A 12,287-nucleotide genomic window follows, 5' to 3' on the forward strand; every position below is an offset into this window, starting at 1 on the left:
TATGATGTCATTCCGATAAGTCCGATATCATGACGAACAGCCCCGATAACATATGTGTTTTTGTCAGCACGGCAGTGCCTCGCTCCCACTATGAGACCCGAATGGCCTGCAGTGAATGCTGCGTTCAAGTGATGTTAGCATAATCAGAAAAACTCTTTCTCACTGGGAAAAATCATGAATACCCCCTCATGCCAGAAAACAACTTGTTACCTTGGTCATAATTTTGCTAGTTGCTGACTTGAATTAACATTCGCAGTATTTTTTCACATGTTACACACAAAAAATAGAAACATGAACTTAAATAGGCCGAAAGAACGACTGGCAAACGAGGGAACGGGGGAATGTACGTTACACCTTGAATGCAGAATGCGGCACAGCGTGCTTATGAAAACAGAGTTCAGACTTCTTCAAAGTTTCCGAAGAAGATTGTTCGCTGGTTATTCGTAACAAATGTTCCAAGCGGGTTCCACTAGGAGCGAGAAATGGCACAAGCTTTAATACCCGATCAGTCACCTGAAACATAACCACGGACGGAGTTTGGAAAGCGTATGAGGATGGCTGGCCTGCTAAAGACGCTAACGTTAGCAAGGCAGCCGCAAAAAAGCCACCGGGACTTACGCGTCGGCGAGGCTTTCGAAAAGTCCAAGAAATTTGCCAAAGATGACCCACGGGCTAAGGTTATTGAAGATTTAATCATGGACGTGATGGTGCTTGACTTACTATGGACTGCCCTTCTTCAGTTTGTTTACATAGATAAGTCTAAGTAAGGGATCATGTATCTTCCTTCAGAATGACATAGAAGCCCGACGCGACGCTTCTCCATAGGAAACTGCTCACTATACGTTATCCCGCTTAGAACACAGCTTATTACTAAAGCATTCAATAGTGTGACACAAAATAGTGATTAAAACATATTTTATTGATTTAAAATGAGTCTACTCTTGCCTGTCACCGCTCTCACTGCGCAGCCTCTCTGAAAGTAAACACGTAACTCTGCGGCGGTCGGCTAATTTAGCTGTAGTTTGCGACTGTTATTTTTCACAAAATGGATGAATATTTTTCCAACTCTGAGGTGGTGGACGATGACTTTGTTTACGATGGACGTCCTTACCGTTTTGAGCCGGAGTGCACGGACAAGGAGCTTGTTGAAAGGAGGATGCGGAGGCAGAGAGAGGAACAGCTGGCCAAACAACAACAATCGCGTATCTCCTGACCGCAAGTCCCACTCTGAGCAACAGAGGCACTCCTCCTCTGTTGTCATCGATGAACATTGTCCACAAGAACACCACCAGTTGCCGTTTACTCGTGGACGAGCAGCTGTTTTGGCCAGCTGTCACAGTGTGATGTCAGTGTGTGATGTCAGTGTGTGATGTCACAGTGTGTGATGTGTGTGTGATGTCAGTTTGTGATGTCAGTTTGTGATGTCAGTTTGTGATGTCACCGTGTGATGTCAGCGTGTGATGTAATGTCACAGTGTGATGTCAGCGTGTGATGTCAGTGTGTCATGTCACAGCGTGTCATGTCACTGACATCACCGTGTGATGACAATGTGATGTCACTGTGTGATGTCACTGTGTTATCTCTGTCACTGTGATGTCACACTGTGATGTCACACTGTGATGTCACACTGTGATGTCATTTCTAATTATATCATTCTGAGATATTAAAATCATCGTTTGTGGGGATGCATGATAATTATCGGGCCGATAACAAGAAATTATGTCGTCATTCCGATAAGTCCAATATCATCACGAATATCCCCGATAACATATATGTTTTCGTCAGCACGGCAGTGCCTCACTCCCACTATGAGACTACTGAATGCTTACTACTAAAGCATTCAATAGTGTGACACAAAATAGTGATTAAAACATATTTTATTGATTTAAAATGAGTCTACTCTTGCCTGTCACCGCTCTCACTGCAGGAAAACTTATTTCTTTACAGATGTTCAGCGAAATCATGTCAAATGTGGAGAAGTGATGGGATATCCCAGACCTGAGAGAGACGTAGCTGGAGACAGAGTTTGGTTTACCGCTATTTTTTCGGACTGATGGATAAAAGTCCTGCATCAGCTGATTTCTGCTTTCAGCGTCAGACATTAAAAAAATCTGTCTCCAGTTTTGTCTCCACTCAGCAGTCTTTTAGCAGACCGATCGTCCATGCTGTGTTTCTCTTGGTGTTTTTTTCGTGTCTGTCGGCTTCAATCTGGTCAATCTCTGCGTCCTCAAGTCTTTCGTGTCTTAATATCGCTCCTCCTGTCGGTCCAGCGTTGTTCTTCACCTTTCTCATCTTTTTTGCAGGGGACATCATTCTCCAGCAAAGTGTTTGGTCCTCTCCAAACAAATTAAAAATAATGCACGGAAAATGCTCCATATTATGCCACTCAAATCAGCTGGCGATTTGTTATTGAGCTTGGTACATTAAGGAATTGCCCCTTTAGTCTGACTGTTAGGAACACGCAGACTACTAAGAATTGAGTACTTCAGAGTGCCGTCTTCTAACTTCTGTCAGTACAATATGCACTGTGCATTATTTTTGTTGTCATTGAGGAATGCACTTTTTCAGTTTGTTTAAATAGAAATGTTTGAATCTAACTTGCCAGTGCATTAATTTTCTATGTATATTTATTTTTTGTAAACTTCTGGAATGCACTTTTTCAGTTTGTAATCCTGATGCATGTATTTGCATCATTTCAAGGGGCCTTTATTTTTTATATCAGTAAGTAATGCACCTTATTTAAATTGATGTGAGATATCAAATAGGTTTGTTTGATAGCTTTAAGAACATGTTTGAGAGGCTTACCAATAGTTTTTCATTGGAAAAATAAATATCTCTTCATTTAAAGAGTCAAAACTATTTTTGGTTTTGTTCGTGGTATTGATGTCATGATGTTAGGTATATGTGTGTGTTATCGGTTATCGGTTATCGGTATCGGCCTTTAGGAGCTGAAAGTTATCGGTTATCGGTATCGGTTTTAAAAAACAGTTATCGTGCATCCCTAATTACAGTGGTGTTAGGGTGTGTGTTGTCTGCTTGTTAGAAGATTAGTGGCTCTTAATTTAAACACAAGATACTTGTGCTCAAAAAGAGGATTCATTCTCAGTGAAGAACCTTGGAGCTCTAATCTGCCTCTATACCTGCCAAAGAGCAGTGATTCCTAACACTTCTCTGGGGGTCATCAGGGGGATACATCCCTTCAACAGTGTTTCGCCCACTTAGTCCCACTACACCTCCAGGAGGCTAGGCGGTGAACTCCGGCGTCCCAGAGCCACCCCCCTAGTGCCAGTTCACACTGCTCCTACACAATCCAAACAGCACTGCCACGTTCAACTGACCCAGAGATGCTCCAGGTAGTGGCCAGTACCGATGCTACCATTTAGCTACTGCTAATGCCAATGCTAACCGCTAAGAAGAACAGAAGAAGACAATACAGTTCCGATGCTACCATTTAGCTAATGTTAAGTGCTAACCGCTACCTGCTAAGAGGAATAGAAGAAGACAATACAGCTAGATTCACCTATACTGTTAATGCTAACTGCTAGATGCCAATACTAACTGCTAAGATACTATCATACTACCACCGCTTCAGCTATTGTTAGCTGCTACAATGCTACCACAGGCCTAGATGCCACATGTAACTGCCAATTGCCGCACTACCATCATCTACCCCTGCCTCTCACCAACTGCACCAATAAAAGCAGGGTGTGGGAATGCAAACCCTGGTTCGGGTAGGGGGTTAGAAAGTAAAGAGGTAGAGTCAAAGATGAAAATAGGGATTGGATACAGACCCTTGTTTGGGTAGGGGGTAGAAAGTTAAGAGGGTGCTGGAAGTAGAGGCCTAATCCACAGACTAGATTTAACAGCCTCTTCTAACATTTCCTTCAAGAAGCAACAAACCCTAACATTTCCTTCAAGAAGCAAACAAAACAGGAAAACAACCAAAACGAACAAGAAAAACAACCCAACTTTGTATCTTACAACGCAAACGCACCTGAACAGGCCACATGGTCACAAAGAGAGACTCTACACCCCCACCTTATCTACACTTCCTCTTCCTGGATCTCTTCCTATTGGGAGAGCGAGAAGATGGGGCGGGGAAAGCAGAGCAGAGGAGAAGTTCGGGGAAAGCAGAGCAGAGGAGAGGTGCCTTGTTCAGACTTTAACCTCTTCTCCTGCCGGATTAGGCATGCATGTCCTCTGCCTCCCCCGACTCCCTCACTGCCCATATTTCACACCCCAACTACTATTATTTCTCCTGATCCATATCCACTGACCAGACCAAGCAGCCTCATCTGACATCTCCCTCACTGTCTTCCCTAAATTTTGCCCCTGCACTCCCAGCTCCCTCAACAATGAAACAGCTGACCCTGCAACAAAACCTCTACACCCCACTTCAATCGGACAAACCCTGGTCTTCCATCCCCTCTGCTCAGATTCTGTCTTTAAATGTGCATACTTAGTCTTCTTCCTTTCATAAGCTGCCTCCACTGAATTTTCCAAGGGACTGTCAATAAAAAACACAGTCTTTTTACTGGCCTCAGATTACTATAAGCTATTTCCTGGGGCACTACTAGCTTTCCTCCCAAGTCGACCTGCATTTGCCAATCATCATCCCCTACCAGGCAGCCATCTACCTGCCTTCTCCCTGACTTAGCAGCTCTAGCAGACTACCAAAACTCATATAACTGCAGATGCTGAGGGATGTTCCTAATACAACCTTCAATACAGTGAATAAATGATAAAATGAAGCTGTGACACCCCACCACTGACCACATATCTATATGGCTAACCAGCAGGTTAAGTATTTAAATTTTTTTCCTCCTTGTTTAAGGGAGGACAACTCAACGACAGATTGATAGATTATTATTATTATTATATTGTGCAGATATTCATGGTGCCCAGAGGATAAATCCTACCCATATTGGTGAATCTCTGACTCTTTTCATCTTGCATCATCAGCAGGTTAACGTTTGACTTTTACTTCACAACTGTTGGATGGATTGACATCAAACTTGGTTCACATGTCCAAGCTCCCCTCAAGATAAATGCCACTTTTGTGACCCAGCCCCTGACTTTTTATGTAGCGCCTCCAACAGGTCGGAATTGTTGTTTGGTTTTTGACCAAATTTGGTTATTGACTAAAGTTATTGACCAAAGTATTTTGGTTTATAATGAAATGCCCACGAATGCCCATCCTTCATCATCACTTCTGCAAGTCGTGTAACATTCATGTGTCTTTGGTTCCACCAACAGGCAGCCTCTTCCACCTGCTCGCATGTTTTACTTAATCAACATACATACAGCCTTGACCAAAAATCAACATCTGTTCTGCTTCAAAATATTGTGTTTGGGACTCCCAGTGGAGGATAACCAACACAGTTAGCAATGCTAAATAGTTAACCGATCTGTCAAATTGCCTCATATTGAAGATTTCTCAGATGCAAACACAAAAGCTTTACATATGTGGCCTACATCATTTCTGAACTTCTGCCAAATCTAGAGACTCTCTCCAGCAGAACAGGTTAGACTGCTGTGTTCCTGCCAACATCCATAAAACAAGGAAGCTGCGGTCAAACATTTTAGTACTGATAATTCATGGATATGTCAATGCAGGTTTGTGATAATGATCATCTAACTTCCTTCAGTGACTTTGTTTTGCACATGATGTGCTCATGTGACTATCTGTTCGGACTAGCGAAAGAGATGAACGACTGAGTGTTCAACAACGACAATTTGAAGCCAAGACATGAAGCGCTCTTCTCTGCTTATTCTGATGCTCAACGTCCTCTGTGCCTTTTCACAAAGTAAGAATGACTTTAAAAGTTACCAGTTTGTTCTCATGAGATGAATACTTATGGAAGACTTTTTATTGGAAAGTTTCTTACCTTAGCCATTTGTCATTATAAGTTTATACAAATAAACCAATATTTTTCCTTATTTCTACTGTATTTTTTTCATCTGTTGTCTTTCAGTTCCTCATGAAATTGTTTATGTTTCTGGGTGCTTTGAAAACGGGACGTATGAAGCACAGCTTGAATTTGATGCAGAGGAGGTGTTTTACGTGGATTTTGAAAGACATGAGGTAGTGTACACTTTGCCCAGATTTATTATGACTGACCCAAGAGAAAAATTTGAGGGTTATCATGTATATGACAACGCTCTGAGAGGAAAGATCTTGTGTTCAGCAATTTTAAGACTAGGCAAAGCTGAGGAGAAAAGTCCACCAGAGGCAAGAGGTAAGAACCCTAAATATTTATCTCTGTAGTGATGATAAATGATTGATAAAATGCTGATAAGGGTTTTTGATTGTCTTTTCACCCACTGAAGACCCCCCTGAGAGCATCCTCTACCCTGCAGAAGACGTTCAGTTGGGAGTTGAAAACAGTCTCACCTGCTTTGTGAACCATTTCTTCCCTCCTGACATCACAGTCAGCTGGACCAAGAATGGTCTTCCAGTGTCGGAGGGCGTGTCACTCAGCCAATATTATCCCAATAATGATCAAACCTTCCACCAGTTCTCTACCCTGACGTTCACACCAAGAGAGGGGGACATTTACAGCTGTACTGTGGAGCATTCAGCCCTGGAGAAGCCTACAACAAGGATCTGGGGTGACGGTTTTATCTATTGACTTAAAAAAAAATACAGTGATTTGTTTTAAAATATTTTCTTATGTCTACAATTATGCATATTATCTTTTGTTCCTCCACAGAACCTGAACTGAATCATCCCAGTCTTGGACTAGATATTTTCTGTGGAGTGGGCCTGACCATGGGCTTGCTGGGAGTTGCAGCTGGAACATTCTTAATGGTTAAGGGACACCACAGACAATCAGTTCTGTTTTAGAGAGATTATACACGTGGCACTGATAATGATGATGAAGATGATGATGATGACATATGAATTTCATACAGTCATGAGTCATCTCATCAACAGTCATTTTGACGAATTAATGAATATCAGGCCTGCAGTGGTTATTTTTATTTATGGCTCATTCAAGAACAAATTCAGTGTAGAGAGTGAGTGGAAGGAAAATTGACAGTGTTTAAACAAATTTGTAAAGGAAATATTTCCTCACCACACAGTTTTAAATTTGAGAAGGAAAGTGATATACTAAGGTAGCTTTTGCAGGAGACACTTATTAATATAAATTATCAATGTGTATGTGTATGTGTATGATGCATATTTCCTGTAATGAGCACAAGAGAATAAATGAAATAGAATAAAGGATATCTCCATGGTAAATTACAGACACGATGGGTGACAGTACAATCATTTTCCTGTTCACAAATAAAAAGCAGGGTACAAGTGACCCATTGGCAAATAATATGAAATACTTCAGTAACATCAAAATGTGTCTGATATATAATCATTCAAATGAAAATATCATATAGGGCGTATATTATCCCAATAAAATATGATCAAATAAATGCTACATTCTCAGACACATAAATGTCTGCATGGCTGCGGTAAAAGATGCACCCCGATAACACTGTCTGTGGGAATGGCTTCCTCTGGTCAGTGGTAACAAATGCCCTCACAGAGACCCTCCAGGTCGATGTTCCTATACTGTGTACAGAGACAAAATAGGTGGGTTATCTGTAAGGGAAAGGGGATTTATGACATTGGTCTTGCTGCTAAACAGAAAATTGTTATGATTTGGAAAATGAGAACCATATGTAGCTCACGCAGTTTGCTTCACTTCCTCATGCTCTCAGATTACTCAAACACCAACACTTCAGACCTGCTTGTAACACACAGGGCAAAGCCTGTGAAAAAAAGTGGCACATGTGCCACACCTGCTGATGAAAATGTTGTTGGGCAGTCTGCTGCTTCACTTCCTCATACTCTTAGAGCGAGATTCATTTACTTGTTCAACCCATCTCTCTCGTTTGTCACCATGGGTGTTTGTACCTTATTTCCACTGCTGTGTCTGCTCCTATTCTTCTCAAGGGCAGGTAAGTAACATTAAAATATATTTTTTATAATTGTGCTACTGTTCAAAACAGCACATTGACATGCTAGACAGAGTGTGTGAGAACTGATCCTGAACATGACAATGCATCTTTCGCCATCATCTAATACTTGTGGGCTTTCTGTTACAGGCGCTCTCTTTGCTTACGGTTTGCTTCGTTGCCAGTCTCCTTCCCCTGACAAAATCGTTTATCTGGAGCAAGTCTACTTTAACAAGGTGCTTCTGTTGCAATACAACAGCACTTTGGGAAAATGCACCGGCTACACACAAAAAACAAAAGAATATGCAGATCACCTCAACAATAACCCTGCTTATTTGAGACAAGAAAAAGAAAATATAGAGGTATGCAAAATCCACATGTCATGGGCGTTGGACATCCCTTCAAACACAGGTGATTTTGGTGACCACAGTTGAAACTCTGTTATGGCTTCAGATTATAGCCTGCAAATTACAGTGTTGTTATTTAGTATATGTACAAATTCCTACCCAGTACCTGTACATAAATTAAACTGTGCTCCTATGTCCCTCTATTTGTTTATCATTCATTCATACCCTGTTCTTCTTCCCTTCTGTCTCCCATTGGTATCCAGTAAGAAGGTCATTTAATTGGTATGCCATATGTACAAAATATTTGAACTGTAATTTGAAGGCTGCAATCTTTATGTTATGGAAACTCTCAGCATTACTGTTGCTTGATAACTGACCCTTCGCTAAGCTCCACCCTCTAGTTATTGGTGCTACGCCTGTCAAGCTTTCCATAACATAAGATGATAACAGTGGCAGATTTACCAGCATAATTTGCAGTCATTTTTGAAACACTAGGGCTTTGATTCTTCTCAGTAGTGAACAAAAGCAGGCCTCTCATTGCTAGCTGACGACAGTGGATTATGTCGGCTAAAATGATGACTCTTGCAACCAGATTTTAGAAGTGTAGGTAGCTAATGTAACCTAATGCTAATGTTTAAACTCTGTGAGTCAGCTGACAAGTCATAAACAGGTATTTTTCTAACTTAACATAGCCTTTGGACGTAACTCTGATTACAACTGTAGGTAGAGCATATGAAGACAAAGTTTAATCCATCCCTCATGCTTGCTGTTGCATTTTAGGTTTTGAAAAGGCTACAAAAGGGACCCTCCAAACTCTTGGGGGACAGAGTATCACTGTTCTTAGAGCCTCATGCAGACTGCATCAACATGTAGAGAAACACAAAGCTTGGCAGGCCTGCTGGTGCTTAGTTGGAAAGTTGCTGTTTGGAGGAGTGGCTCGCAAAGGGTCATTTGGAATAACCAAAGATCTATAACTTAATGTTGCCTTGTTGTGTGTACGGATTCTTTCCCCAAGTCGAGCCCTCTGTCAGGCTGAGGTCAGTCAAGGCAGCAGGCGGCAGACATCCAGGCATGCTCGTCTGCAGCGTGTACAACTTCTACCCTAAACAAATCCGAGTGACTTGGCTGAGGAACGGAAAGCATGTGACATCTGATGTGACGTCCACTGACGAAGTGTCCAATGGGAATTGGCTCTACCAGATCCACTCCTATCTGGAGTTTACACCCACACTAGGAGAGAAAATCACATGTATGGTGGAGCACGCCAGCCTCAGGCAGCCCAAGCTTTATGACTGGGGTAAGAGAGTCACAGGAGGTGTGAGGTGTGACAGGTTGGATAAACTAAAGTTTTACCAAAGCCAAATTCTTCTTGTACCTATTTCTGTTGTTATCAATAAAAACATACCACCTTTAACAGAGAAATCTTAATTAGAGTTATGGTAGAAGACATTCAAAAATTATTAATGTGTGAATCTAATGTAGTGTTTGTGATGAATGTGTCTTTAGACCCGACACCTGAGTCAGAGAGGAACAAGATCGCTGTTGGCACAGCAGGATTGCTGCTGGGTCTGGTGTTTTTTGGTACCGGGATGATTTACTACAAAAAGAACACTTCTGGTGAGGGACAGAACAAAATAAATGCAAAAAAATCAATAAAATCAAACACTTTAGACCTCCAATGTTAGCAGCTAAGGGAAAGAGAGTGCAGAGATAAATATGCCTTATTTAAAGACTACAAAGACACCAACAGAACATTGTGCTCTTGCTGCCAGTGTACATTCTGTGTCACCAGCTGTAGAAAGCTGCTACATTGCATCACTGTCGGGAGTCCCTGCCTCGATGCACTTCTGTCAGAATAGATTTATTGTTTCATTATCCTTCAAATCATAGAGCATGAAAGTCAACACCACCAGCCATCATTTCCAATCCATCAGAGTTTATGTAGCACTTGTAGTTTTGTAGCCTCTATAGTTTTGAAGACTTCTCAACACCAAATTATTGTGACTCAAAAACCAGTGTGACATTGCTTTTATTTTTGTTTTTATTTTAGGACGCGTGTTGGTGCCAACAAGTTAAGATTTGTCCTGCAAGCGACAGTGTGAATTGATTCAACTGTGGAATAATTATACAGAAATGATACTTCGGGGGGTTGACATGCTGTATAGAGCATCCACAGGAATCATTTGTATTTGTATATGTGTTAATTTCATCAAGTGTAAGCTTTTATTGAAGTTTGAGGAAAATAGTTTAAAAATAGCTTGTCAAAGCCTAAATTTTCTTTTGTACAGCACAAATCATGATGATTTAAGAGATCCTGTTTCCCATGAAATGGACTGATTAAACCCTGAAATACTGAAAATGCTGAAATGATCAAAACATCTTTCTTCAATACACTGTAGTAAATGTCTCTATTTGTGCATTTTGTTGTCAGCAAAAAAATACAAATTGAACTCATTCATTCATTCATACAAGGTATAGTAATCACTTGATCTGATATAAACTGGAATCTGTGGATCAATGGAGTCAGGAGAACTGACCCTGTCTTAAAGGGCAACTTGCCTTTTCTGTCATTTCATTAGTGAATTAAGAGTTCTGGCCCAGGTCATTACAAGGTCCACATCAGTACAGAGAAACCTATCCCATGTTTTTTGGGGGGTCTCTTAGGGCATACACATCTGCTTTGTAAACCACCTGAACTTTGTCAGCAAATAGCAGCATAAAATATCATTATATAATCATAAGTGGTAACATCATCATTCTATCATAGGCAGAGCAGACGGTCACACTGACTAACACAACAATGACAATGACCCAGATTAGCTTTGCTTTCCTGATAAAGCCTTTTTTTAAAAATCCAATTTACAAACTGAACGTGTCTTGTTCTGCAACTTAGCTAGTTGAATAAGTGACCAAACAACCGAAAAGTACGCTGCTAACATCACTTTGCAGGCCTATATAGCTAATTAGCTGCTCTGCTTCAGCACGTTAAAAAGCATGTTAATGCTAAAGCATGTCACTTGGGTCAGTAAAGAGACTGATGTGGCCCTTTTTCTTCATTGCCACTGCTAACAACACATGTCCATGACATCATTCAGCCCAAGATTGTTTGCTTTGCCTGTTATTCCCCTGCAGGGGCTCAGCCTGCCAGCTGCTGTCAGTCAAACACAGACTGCCGCCTTGCTGGCTGGGATGAAAAGGATTATTATTTTTATTTTTATTTTTTACATTTTAGCAGTATAAACTATTAACATTACACAAAATACATATTGACATTTGACCAAATGATTTCAGTTGAGGCAGGTTGTAAAGGACCAGAGTGTCTACACTGACTACAACCACTTGGAAAAAACAGAACTTATCAAGAGTAACAGAGACATTCAACAAGAAGAGAAATGGATAGACTACAGATAAGGAGATAAACTCCTTCACTGCGCTGAACATATGTGATTAGATTTTCCCCCAGCATTGCCACAAATCTAATCAACTTGAAGGACATAAAATCGAACTGTTACAGCAGTTTTATGATGTAATTTTTATTTTATTGCATCTATTTTTCTTCTTGCCCATAAACAGCAAGATTTTGTTGACAACGACAGAATTGTTGATGTTACTGAAATAGCTAAAGCATACGGGATAATATAATTTTGGTTGCTATTATTTGATGCTTGTATGCTACAGATTCAATTGTCTTAATTGTGGCAAAATAAATCCCTACAGACAACGAAAGCACTAAATTAACAATCACACTTATATGCATGATACATATTCTAAGTTCTATTAAATTTAAATGCTTTTATGATAAAACTGAGTCATTACCAAAAAGGTTGTAAAATACAGCCGATTTGGATAATTAACTAAACTTTATTGCACAGTATGTAATAAACATACGACTCGAGAAAAGAGAAAGTATGTGACATGTAAAAAAAAAAAAGAGAAATGACTAACATGAGCTTGATCCGACTGCTAATAAACTTCCTATCTGTC

The 12,287-nt window shown here is 40.6% G+C and overlaps 2 protein-coding genes across 2 annotated transcripts; both read left to right on the forward strand.

The window, feature by feature from the left end:
* The first annotated feature begins 4,544 nt into the window (after window positions 1-4,544).
* On the forward strand, window positions 4,545-7,255 carry LOC121609836 (H-2 class II histocompatibility antigen, A-U alpha chain-like). Its single transcript, XM_041941543.1, has 4 exons — window positions 4,545-5,807; window positions 5,976-6,239; window positions 6,331-6,612; window positions 6,714-7,255. Exons 1-4 carry the CDS (start codon window positions 5,750-5,752, stop codon window positions 6,845-6,847), a joined length of 738 nt encoding a protein of 245 aa, XP_041797477.1. The 5' UTR covers window positions 4,545-5,749; the 3' UTR covers window positions 6,848-7,255.
* A 123-nt stretch (window positions 7,256-7,378) lies between these two features.
* LOC121609835 (rano class II histocompatibility antigen, A beta chain-like) lies at window positions 7,379-10,689 on the forward strand. Its single transcript, XM_041941542.1, has 5 exons — window positions 7,379-7,959; window positions 8,107-8,367; window positions 9,319-9,600; window positions 9,810-9,920; window positions 10,354-10,689. The coding sequence occupies exons 1-5, from the start codon at window positions 7,533-7,535 to the stop codon at window positions 10,377-10,379; spliced, it is 1,107 nt and encodes a 368-aa protein (XP_041797476.1). The 5' UTR covers window positions 7,379-7,532; the 3' UTR covers window positions 10,380-10,689.
* The last annotated feature ends 1,598 nt before the right edge of the window (window positions 10,690-12,287 follow it).

The sequence above is a fragment of the Chelmon rostratus genome, chromosome 8 (genome assembly GCF_017976325.1).
Source record: "Chelmon rostratus isolate fCheRos1 chromosome 8, fCheRos1.pri, whole genome shotgun sequence".
Taxonomy (NCBI): Eukaryota; Metazoa; Chordata; class Actinopteri; order Chaetodontiformes; family Chaetodontidae; genus Chelmon; species Chelmon rostratus.